The sequence below is a fragment of the Chiloscyllium punctatum genome, chromosome 5 (assembly GCF_047496795.1).
Source record: "Chiloscyllium punctatum isolate Juve2018m chromosome 5, sChiPun1.3, whole genome shotgun sequence".
Classification (NCBI taxonomy): domain Eukaryota; kingdom Metazoa; phylum Chordata; class Chondrichthyes; order Orectolobiformes; family Hemiscylliidae; genus Chiloscyllium; species Chiloscyllium punctatum.
In genome coordinates this window covers 9,910,501-9,922,540 of record NC_092743.1, presented here as the reverse complement: position 1 = coordinate 9,922,540, position 12,040 = coordinate 9,910,501, and the positions used below count along the sequence as shown (strand labels likewise).

Genomic DNA, 12,040 nt, shown 5'->3' with positions numbered 1-12,040 from the left:
AGTTACTGGTTCGGATCTGGTGACCCACTCTCAGAAATAAGAACTGGGTTCTGAGGAAGGGGCACTTGAACAAGAGAAAGTGAGGACTGCAGATGCTGGAATATCAGAGTCAAAAAGTGTGGCACTGGAAAAACACAGCAGGTCAGGAAGCGTCGGAGGAGCAGGAGAGTCAGCATCTCCAGCATAAGGTCTGGACAGGTTGACTAGAAAAATAGGTTAATAGAGTCCTAGAGATGTACAGCACAGAAACAGACCCTTCGGTCCAACTTGTCTATGCTGACCAGATATCCCAACCCAATCTAGTCCCACCTGCCAGCACCCAAACCCTCCAAACCCTTCCTATTCATATACCCATCCAGACACCTTTTAAATGTTGCTATCGTACCAGCCTCTACAACATCCTCTGGCAGCTATACTGAAATTATCCCTCATCTCTAGCTGGGTGGGATCAGATCTTTCTTCACCCACCAACACCTTCGCCTTCTGCTTCAGTGAAAGGAGTTTATTTTAAAATTAATTCAGGGGCAAGATTCCTCCAAGTTCAGTGAGTGAAAGAGATGCAAATGTGAATTAAGACTCCAAACGCCTTTGGTACTGATGTCTCAAATAAAGAGTTTACTGTAGCTACAAGAACAAGGGGCGTTTGTCTGACTCGCCTTGAGTGTGAGGACTCCGCCCTGTCATCTCTCTCTCTCTAATATCCTGAAGCGATCAGGAAGTGGCGGGGCGGGGGGTGGTTGCTGGAAGCGAACCCAGGGCAGCCCTGTCTGCCGGCGGGGAGATGGTGTGCGGTGACTCGATGCCTCTTCCCAGTCCCCGGTAGGAGAAAGGAGTGGCTGGCTCCGGCCGGCATTGGGAGCTATGGCGAGTGCAGTGTCAGTGGCGACTCTCCTGGAGCTTGTTCCTAATGTTTCCGAGCGACAGAACAGCACGTTATCACCCACCTGGAGTAACCTACACCCTTACCAGGTGAGAAGGTCCCGGCTTTCTGCAGGAGGCGCGTCACTTACTCTGCACTTTCAGGCAAAACTTGCTTTAACTGTAACAATTGAAGTAGGATTGCCTTCCATCGGAGCGGATCTGTAACAAATAGTGACAGACTGCAACAGTTCGCTGCATTTTCCGCGTTTGTAGCGAATTTCTTTTAGTCTTTTGCCCTCCCCTCTGTTGTGTGTGTTTCGTGTTTCAGAGAAAGAGATGCAACAAAGTGTAAACTTTTCCCCCGAACTTCCCGAGTGAAGCCCCCCATAGCCGATGGTCCCTCCGATCTGACAGGGCGGTGGGGGGGAGGGGGGTGCCGGTTATCTCAGTTTGACTGGAATGTGATGCAGAGAGACGCCTACGGCTTGGATTCACCCTCCGAGGTTACCATGACCTTCAAATTAAACCTTCTTTATTCATTGAAAAAATAGCTTGTCATACAGACATAGTCACAAATGCAGTTAGATTCCGTACTGTAGCAAACCAAAGAAGTTAGCAATCATTGGTTCAATCCAAACAAACCAAAGATATCTCTTTCACATCCGAGACTATATTTACATGGATTTGGAACACTAGGAGGGGCCGATAACTGAATTGACCCCTATTTCACTTCAGCAGAAGAACACAGACAGTGGGCTTTCCCTCAGGTTAAACCCCACCTCTTAGTGGAAAGAGAGTCTCGCTAAGAATATGGCAACTTTATATTCCTGAAGAAGGGCTCATGCCCGAAACGTCGATTCTCCTGCTCCTTGGATGCTGCCTGACCTGCTGCGCTTTTCCAGCAACACAATTTCAACTTTATAAACAGGACAGACTCCAGTTCTCACTTCCCTCCATCAACCCGTACACTTGTTACTGGGAATGACCAAGCAAGGAAGTTCAAACGACCAAATGTTTGCTGGTGAATTCAGGATTATTTTCTTTATTCCACCCCCCCCCCCCCCTCAAAAAAATAATCGGTCCTGACCTCCTCCCTCAAAATTTCATCCATTTTGACAATTCACAACTTGCTTAGCATCATCTGTATTGAGGGCTAGATTCAATTCACGCTCCTCGGATGCTGCCTGACCTGCTGTGCTTTTCCAGCACCACTCTAATCTAGACTCTGATTTCCAGCATCTGCAGTCCTCACTTTTGCCTCAGTTTCATTCTGCCAATAAGAGAAGTTCAAATAAGGGTCGACAGTGCAGTCGCAGTGTCCCTGCCTCTGAGCTAGGAGGTGCAGGTTCAAGCCCCACCTGCTTCAGAGGTGTGTCTTAATATCTCTGAATAGGCTGATTACAAATAACTAAAGGTCCTCATCTGAGAGCAGACATAGAAAATCACAGTGCAAACAACAAATGCTGGAAATCACAGTGGGTAAGGCTGCATCCATAGAGAGAGATCAAGCTAATGTTTCAAGTCTAGATGACTCTTCGTCAGAGCTGCTGTGAAGTGTGAAGGGAGCAGCATTTATCCAGGAGTGGCCAGGGTGGAGTCTGAGGGAGAAAGAGTTACAGATTAAGAGATCAGTTTGTGAGAATGGCAGGACAACAGTGTGTCTAACTGCCAGACTGAGAAAGGACAGTCCCACTGGGGTGGGGGGAGGGGAGAGAGGATAACAGAGAATGTAACAAGGCGAAAGTGAGGTCTGCAGATGCTGGAGATTCGAGTCAAGAGTGTGGTGCTGGAAAAGCACAGCAGGTCAGGCAGCATCTGAGGAGCAGGGGAATCGACGTTTCGGGCATAAGAATGTAACAAGTAAAGCTAAAAGTAAGGAATGGAATAGTTCACAATCTGAAGCTGTTGAACTCGAATATTGAGCCCAGAAGGTTATAAAGTGCCTAGTCTGAAGATGAAGAGTTGCTCCTCCATGGACAAGTTGGACCGAAGGGATTCTGGATTAGTGGTGCTGGAAGAGCACAGCAGTTCAGGCAGCATCCAAGTAGCTTCGAAATCGACGTTTCAGGCAAAAGCCCTTCATCAGGAATTCCAGCACCACTAATCCAGAATCTGGTTTCCAGCATCTGCAGTCATTGTTTTTACCTCGTTGGACAGAAGGGTCTGTTTCTGTGCTGGACAATTCTGAATCAATGATTGCAGTTTGCACTGTGATTCCCTGGGACACTGCAGCACGTTGAGAACGGACACTAGCAGGCCGCTGTGTTAAAATGACTGTCTATGAGAGGTCAGGGGCATGCTTGCACACAGACTAGTGGTGTTCAGCAAAGCGGTCACCCAGTCTGTGTTTGGTTTCTCTAATGTAGAGTCGGCCATCTTGGGTGCAGCAAATACAATACACAAGGTTGGAGGAGGTGCAGGTGAAAAGGTGCTTCACCTGGAAAGACTGTTTTGGCCCTTAGATGGGGAGCAGGGAGGAGGTGAAGAGGCAGGTGTTGCACCTTCTGCAGTTACATGGGAAGGTGCCATGGAGAGGGAGGGGGTAATGTTGGTGGTCAAGGAACCGACTAGGGAGAAACCAAACGCAGTGATCACTTTGCAGAACATCTCTGGTCTGTGCTCAAGCATGACCCCAGCCTCCACCACACTCTTAGGTCAGTGTTTTCCAGAGATTGTAGTTCAGGCCCATGAATACCTCAGTTCATTGTATTCTTGAATGGGGAAGTGGGAATGAGAGCAGAGTTTTGAGGTTCACAAATCACTAAGGTTTATTGGACAGGTATGTAATAATGAAATATGTTGGAACAGGGAGGGCCATGAAGATATTATGTTCCTACCATCCTCCTACAATCCACATTGTTCTATTTTGGGTGAGGTGTTGGACTAATAGTATTATTGCTGGATATCTATCCAGAGATTCAAATCCCACCATGACAGATGGCAGAATTTGAATTTAATAAAAGTCTGGAATTACTGATGACCATGTAACCATTGTCAATTGTTGTAAAACACATCAGGTTATCCTTTAGGGAATGAAATTGCCATCCTTACCTGTATGGCCTAGATGTGACTCTAGACCGACAGCAACGTTGGGCAGTTAGGGATGGGCAGTAAATGCTGGCCAAGCTAGTGATACATAATCCTGCAAATGAACAAAGAAAAACTATTTTCATTTTCCTTCATGTGGGCAGCAGTGGCAGCATTTGTTGCCCATCCCTAATTGCCTTGGCACTGAAGGCTGCAGATGGCATTTAAGAATCAAGCACATTGCTGTGGGTCTGGGGTTACAGCGGAATTCCTATCCTTCAAGACATTACTGATCATGATGGGATGTTATGACAATTGACAATTGTTGTCATGGTCATTGAGGCTAGCTTTCAATTCCAGATTGAATTTAAATTCCACCAGCTGTCCCTTGGGGGCTTTGAATCCACCTTTCCAAACCACTGGGTTCCTGGATTACTAGTCCAGTGACATGATCACCATGGCTCTGTCTGTCCAGTGATCTGAGCTAGAGTCCTGCCATAGTGGACGTTGGTCTGCTTGTTTATGCAAATTGGATAGCTAGACCAGTTGAAAGACTGGAATGTGAACTTTGTACTGGGCGTTGAACATTCTGAGCAACAGCCCTTCAATTGTTATCCATGACTCACTGGGTAATAACATCACTGGTCAGCTCCAAGTGTGTAGGTTCTATTCCCACTCCAGACACTTGAAGACAATGCAGAATGACATTCCAGTGTGGTACTGGGGCTGTGCTGCACTGCCACATGTACTTTTTTTTAGATGAGGTGTGAAATCAAAGCCCTTTCAGTGCTCCCTCAGGAAGAGAGACAAAGTCCAGTGACAGCATCTGCAGAAGAGTCCATCTTTATCCTTCAATCACTATGAACAGATACCAAACTATTAAGGTCAATGGGGTTAAAAATCACACAACACCAGGTTATAGTCCAACAGGTTTAATTGGAAGCACTAGCTTTCGGAGCGCTGCTCCGTAATTGGATGGTTATCGAGTACACAATTGTAATACACAGAATTTATAGCAAACGTTTACAGTGTGATGTAACTGAAATTATACATTGAAAAATACCTTGATTGTTTGTTAAGTCTCTCATCTGTTAGAATGACCATGATAGTTTCACTTCTTTCATATGTAAATCACAAAACTTTTTTAAAAACTTACATTCTCAGGTTAGCTGTAACAATTGGTGTTCACCACATAATATGTTGAAGGTGTTAGCCCCCTGTGTGCAGTTGTCTGTGCCATAATGTTTATACTGATTCAAATCTAAAAAATAAGTGAACAGAGTCTTACATGGATTCATGCAGTTTTTGAGCAAAGTGCAATGTAACTCTGCAAGTACAAATTCACCCCACAAACGTATATGTGTGTATGGTGGGTTTGTGTGTGTCTGGGGTGGGGGGTTGTGAGTGTCTGTGAGAGAGAGTGTAAACGTGTGTGTGTGAGTGTAAAGGGGTCAAAGTGTGTGTGTGTGTGTGTGTGTGTGTAGGTAGTAGTGCAATGGTGGTCACCTGTAGTGTGACATGAACCCAAGGTCCCGGTTGAGGCCCTCCTTATGGGTATGGAACTTAGCTATCAGCCTCTGCTCGGCCACTTTTATCTGCTGCCTGTCCCGGTGTCTGCCTTGGACGTTGGCCACCCAAAGGTTCGAGTTCGAATGTCCTGGACCACTGAAGTGTTCCCCAACTGGGAGGGAACATTCCTGTCTGTTGATTGTTGTGCGGTGCCCATTCATCCGTTACTGTAGCCTCTGCTCGGTTTCACCAACGTACCATGCCTCAGGGCAACCTTGCCTGCAGTGTATAAGATAGACAACGTTGGATGAGTCACATGAGTACCTGCCATGTACATGGAGGGAGGTGACCCCACGCGTAATGGTGGTGTCCATGTCCACACTCTGACACGTCTTGCAGTGCCTACCATGACAAGGTTGTATGGAGTGTCCTGAAAGCCAGGCAGTTTGCTACAAACAATGATCTTCGTGGCCTGCAACACATTATCAGTGAAGATGAGCACCTCGCCAAGACCTTCCACACACCTCCACTCTCACCTTTAAACAACCACCAAACCTCAAACAGATCATTGTTCGCTCGTACACACAGGCACTCCTACACATACACACACGCAGACACTCCTAAACACAGACATGCACACAGACACTCATACACCCTCCTACAAACTCTCACACTCACACAAGCACCCTCTCACAGATTCAGACCCCTTTACACTCACACACCCATATATATACATTCTCTCTCACAGACATTCACAACCCCCACCCCAGACAGACAGACAGACAGACAGACAGACACACACACACACACACACACACACACACACACACACACTCAAACCCATACAGATATACGTTTGTGGGGTGAATTTGTACTTACAGAGTTACATTGTACTTTGCTCAAAAACTGCATGAATCCAAGTCAGACTCTGTTAACTTATATTTTAGATTTGAATCAGTCTAAACATTATGACACAGACAACACAATAAAGGGGGTTAACACCTTCAACACATTATCTGGTCTGACACCAATTGTTAGAGTTAACCTGAGAATGTAACTTCTAAAAATGTTTTGTGATTTACATATGAAAGAAGTGAAACTATTATGGTATTCTACCAGATGAGAGACTTAACAAATCATCAAGGTATTTTTCAATGTATAATTTCAGGTACGTCATACTGTAAACTTTTGCTATAAATTCTATGTCTTACAGTTGTGTCCTCCACAACCACCTGATGAAGGAGCAGCATTCCGAAAGCTAGTGCTTCCAAATAAACCTGTTGGACTATAACCTGGTGTTGTGGGATTTTTAACTTTGTCCACCCCAGTCCAACACCAGCATCTCCAAATGATGGTCTATGGGAGCATACTATATGTTAAAGGAGTGCTACATTTCCTACGTTAGTTGGAAAGTGATTATGTGGAGAAAGCTGGAACAGAGGACTGAGTTGGATGATTAGCCTCGATCATACTGAATGGCCTACTCCTGCTTCTATTTTCTCTCCTCCAACATTTCTAAGACAAAAATAAGGACTGTAGATGCTGGAGATCAGAGTCAAGATTAGAGTGGGGCTGGAAAGGCACAGCAGGTCAGGCAGCATCCAAGGAGCAGGAAAATCGGCATTTCAGGCAGGAGCCCTTCCTGCCTGAAACGTCGATTTTCCTGCTCCTCAGATGCTCCCTGGCCTGCTGTGCTTTTCCAGCACCCCCTCTAGTCTTGACTCCCATATTTCTAACCTGAGTGAGCATCTTTAAGATGAAGTGAGGTGGGAGGACGGAAGCAGAAAGGGTTAAAGAAGAAATGAATTCCACAGGGCAGTAAATTTTGAATGAATTAAAATTGAGCCTGTTGAAAATGATAGACAGAAGGATAATTGATGAAAATAAAATGTGCGCAAAGAATTAAATTCTACAGTGCTTCTTAAGGGAGGAGTGGGAGGGATTAGGGATGGAATTTCAGAGTTTAGTCTAAAATAACGCCCTTCATTACAATACAGACTCTCAGTTTCTGGTAGCCTAAATAAAACATGCTGAGTATAGATAAGGTACTCTTCAAACATCGCAATGTATGACTCAAAACGTACATTCCCTAAAAGACCGTCACTGAGTTGAACTCAAACACTGACTGTAAGGAAGCATTGTGCAATGTTGATCATTTTTAAATGAAGCAATACAAAATTGCTCGGTCCAACATTTTCTTTCATACTTTCCCAAGGAATTTCTAACAACTTCCAGTATTCCATTGGAAACACATTGTTTCGATCTGATGGATGTAATCACTTGTAAAAAATCCATTTTGTTAAAATCAGCAGTGAAATCCATCAGGGGTGGGGTGAGACTTTTTAAATGTAACTGGTTGTTATAATCTGGAATACAGTACCTGAAAGAGTTTGAAGAAAGCAATTGAGGTAGAGAATTGGTTGTCGACCTAAAATTAGGAACATTTTACATTGCAATGGGGAAAGAGGGGAAGTGGAAATAATTGGATTGCTCTTTCAAAGAGTTAGAAGAGGCAATGTGAGCTGAATGGTCTTCTGCGATTCTGTGAGATATTAGCTGATATGTGAACTGGCCTAACAGGTGACTGACTAATTGGAAAGAAAACTCTGAATTCAAATTGAAAAGCTGAACAATCAATGCTGTCATGTGAGGCAATAGCCAGGGTAGGAATTAATCACAACTTGTTGGAGAGGGGTTTGAAAGAGGAGTCTGAGTCCTGTGTACAATAGCTCAAATCATTCTTTATTTGGAGTTCATGTACCACGCGTATGGGAGAGGCCAGAGACTGCTCTGAATCTGGCTTTCACATGCGGTCCAGTTACCCACTTAATTACTATTCAGATTGGAGGTCTGTGACACTCTCTCTTTCCCAATAAAGTACAGGATATTTATACATACCACGTTACAATGTTTACATGCAACATTGACATCAGTGCTTGCCACATCCTCTCTGACCTACATATCTCAATCCTGTGAATACACATCAATGATTTACCACTTCATGGTCCACCTTGGGTCATCCTATCATCCCGTGATGTTTGCCAGACCTCCTATCACCTGACCTTGGGCTCACATGGTCATTGACCACATTCCAACACTGATTGTTATGTGTCTTCCTGGACATTTGTCAGCAGCATCATACTGAGTGGATGATGTTTGTTGCTTTGCGAAGTGGCAATCATTTTCCTGAGGGCATAACGATTAGGTAGTGATTTGCAAATGCCTCAATATAATGCCATCTGTTTTCTGGAGTCCTTTCATGATCATTTCTTTATACCCTTCACCATATATCATTTGCTCCTTGGTTTTTATACCATTCATCTTTCAATCCACCCCCTGCCCCACCCGACTGATAGGACAGGGGTTCTCTCTACAAATTACAGCAATATGTCTAAATTCCTTAATGTTTGTTTGTTTGTTGCATTTATAATTTTGATATACCTACTTGTATAATATGTAATGATGATGTAAAAAGCCTTTGATGATGGTGGTATCAGACTTCCCTTCTATATTTACTAAATAACAAGACTTCCAACCCAGCCTTGAGCAGATGTGAAGCTTATAACCTTTCTGATTGACCAGGCTCATAGAATCACCTGAGGAGCTCATTAAAGCTTTGTGGAGACTAATTAATCTAGTGTGGAACACTGAACATTGAAATGGTTATTAAAAATATGACTTTATATTTTGCTTTGGCATGATTTAAGGGAAATATAATAGCATTTATGTCGCTTTTTCTAAGCTACTGAAATATCATTGGCCCTGTCATGCATTTTTAATGTTCCTGAGAACGAGAAAAGATTTGAGTCAATTGGCAAAGTTGTCATTAGTTGACTGCATGGAGAAAGCAGCGTTGGAGTTAATTTCTCAGGATATTGAAATAATGGGCAGAACCAAACTTTAACCACAACAGGATATAGAATGGTCCACTGACTCCCTCACACCTATTTTCCATTCAGCCAGATCATGAGCAACCCATACCTCAAACTATTTACTAACCTTACCCAAAGAGGTGCAGGTTAGGTAGACTGGCCGTGCTAAATTGTCCATGGTGTCCAGGGATGTGCAGGCTAGGTGGATTAGTCATGGGAATTGTGGGGTTACAGGGATGGGATGGGGGGGTGGGTCTGAGTGGGATGCTCTGTGGAGGGTTGGTGTGGACTCAATGGGCCTAATGGCCGCCTTCCACACTGTAGGGTCTCTTTGATTCTATGAAGTTTTCTCTTTCCCATTAAGACTTCTAATAAGCACATCATTATCTTTTCTGGTTGCCATGAGTAAGAAGGCTACGATTCTGACTGTGGAAAGTTCTGCCTCAAATAACAATTCTCTTCCATGGGCAACACAGCAGAATCGACCTTCTTTCTTAGCAAATCGATCTTAGCAAAGTCACAAAAGCATCCCTGTTGCAAAAAGAAATGAACATGGATAGTTGGGAATGTGAAGTAATTTGGATCAACCATGATCCAATCTAATGGCAGAATGGGCTGGAGGGGCTGAGTGGCCTTCTCCTGCTCCTGACCTGCATGCTTGCCATCTGACACTGCAGGTCACACATGCATATTCCTTTGGTTTACCTGCACCTTGTCCACACTATCTCAAAAGCTCCACAAATTGACACAAGGCGTTTACAAAGTTTTATTGCTCAATTTAAAAAAAAATGCTTGCCAAGCCATTCCCAATGGAGCAAATTCAGTCATTGCATCTGGGAGCAGCACCCAGTGGGCATAACATATCAGGAAATAAGTATGAAAGTGCAGCTTTTTTCTATCCTGGTAGTGAAAGTACTAGACCATAGAGTGCTCTCTCTTGGGAGAGGTTTAACCTGAGGGTCACCACACCTCAGGGGAGGGCAGAAGTTGAGAAAGAGAGTCCCTTTACGGGTACCTCAGCTGGCGTGGGATTTGAACCCATGCTGTGGCCTCATTCTGTATTGAAATTCAGTCATTCAGCCACCTGAGCTAACCAATCCCCTATCCCTAATAGGAAAGAGGGAGAGAAAAGTAATTGAAGAGAATTTGAATTTCTAGCAATCACCAGGAAGAAGTATTTTAACTACTCCTAGATCAGATACTGTGTAAACCTCATAATTAACAATCGCAATCATGATGGGGCCTGGATAGGGTAAATAGACAAGGTCTGTTCCCTGGGGTAGGGGAATCCAGAACTAGAGGGCATAGGTTTGGGGTGAGAAGGGAAAGATTTAAAGGGACCTAAGGGGCAACTTTTTCACACAGATGGTGGTGCGTATATGGAATGAGCTGCCAGAGGAAGTGGTGGAAGTTGGTACAATCACAACATTTAAAAGGCATCTGGATGGGTATATGAATAGGATGGGTTTAGAGCGATATGGGCCAAATGCTGGCAGGTGGGACTAGATTATGTTAGGATAGGATGTCTGATCGGCATGGACGAGTTGGACCAAAGGGTCTGTTTCCATGTTGTACATCTCTATGACTCTTATGACATTTCTGGTGGCTCTGGTAGAGGTGAAACTTCCCTTTCACACAACTCCTGTTTTCTTTCCTTTTTCTCTCTCTCTCTCTATTTCTCGCTGCCAACCTCCTGCTCAGTCCTTTTCTCCTTATCGTTTTCTCGGTGCTATTGCCTTACATTATCTGCTCATTTTAAATCATTTTCGCTTCTCCCTATCATATTCCTTCTCTGGCTCATATTTCATTTTGCTTTTTGATGCATTTATCTTACGGAGGATGTGGTCTGACCAGAAATCCATACCCACAAATCAAAATAGTGCAAGTGAAAGGTTTCATCTCACTGTTGACAGCTGTTATTCCGTGCCTTTGAAACAATGCTATTTGCTGTTTTTTGTCACATGGAGATAAATATTGCTTGGAAGAGGGGCCATTATGTATTGAAACATAAGCTATGAATCAGAGGGTCACACTCCACATCACAGATTTGTGTGCATGATTTAGGTTAACATTTCAATGCAGTACTGAGGCAGTGCAACACAGAGGAACCAGAAATAGCCATAGTCTGACTGCACAGTGTGTAAAATCTCTCATGCTATGATGGGTTTGACGGCTGTTGGAAGAAAATCCCAGTGTGTAGCCCCTCAAATGGGGTTAGCTGAGTTGGCCATGCTAAATTGCCCATAGTATTCAGGGGTGTGTAGGTTAGGTGCATTAGTCAGGGGTAAACGTAGAGTAATAGGTTAAGGGAATGGGTTTGGGTGGGATATCCTTTGGAGGGTCGATGTGGACTTGTTGGGCCGAAGGGCCTGTTTCCACACTGTAGGGATTCTATGATTCTATGAAACAAAATTAGCAGGTCATCATCACTGCAAGAGTTTGCTAAGTGCAAATTGTTTCCTTTTTTTTCTCTCCATTCCAACTGTAAATTGTCATCATTGCTGTTGTTCGAGTCATGGGTGATGACACATCAGGGTTAGGAGATTCTACTGTGGGTCTTCCAGGAACTGAACAGCTGATTATTGTCTCACAGATCTTTAAGCACATGGAGCAGGACATCTCCACCAGATGGATTGTGGGATTTGCTTCTTTCTCATTCCTTCACAATCAATTCTCTAAATCATAAGACATAGGAGCTGAAGTAGGCCATTTGGTCCGTTGAGTCTGTTCTGCCATTTCATGGGATCATGGCTGATGTGATGATCCTGAGC

General features: G+C 44.1%; 1 protein-coding gene across 2 annotated transcripts in view; it reads left to right on the top strand.

The window, feature by feature from the left end:
• Nucleotides 1-720: 720 nt before the first annotated feature.
• Nucleotides 721-12,040, top strand: part of LOC140476878 (NIPA-like protein 2) — an 87,570-nt gene continuing 76,250 nt past the window's right edge. For both annotated transcript variants that reach the window (XM_072569756.1, XM_072569755.1), the window contains exon 1: nucleotides 721-969. In XM_072569756.1, coding sequence (XP_072425857.1) covers nucleotides 862-969 — 108 coding nt within the window. In that variant the 5' untranslated portion in view covers nucleotides 721-861. The remainder of the gene's footprint in view (nucleotides 970-12,040) is intronic.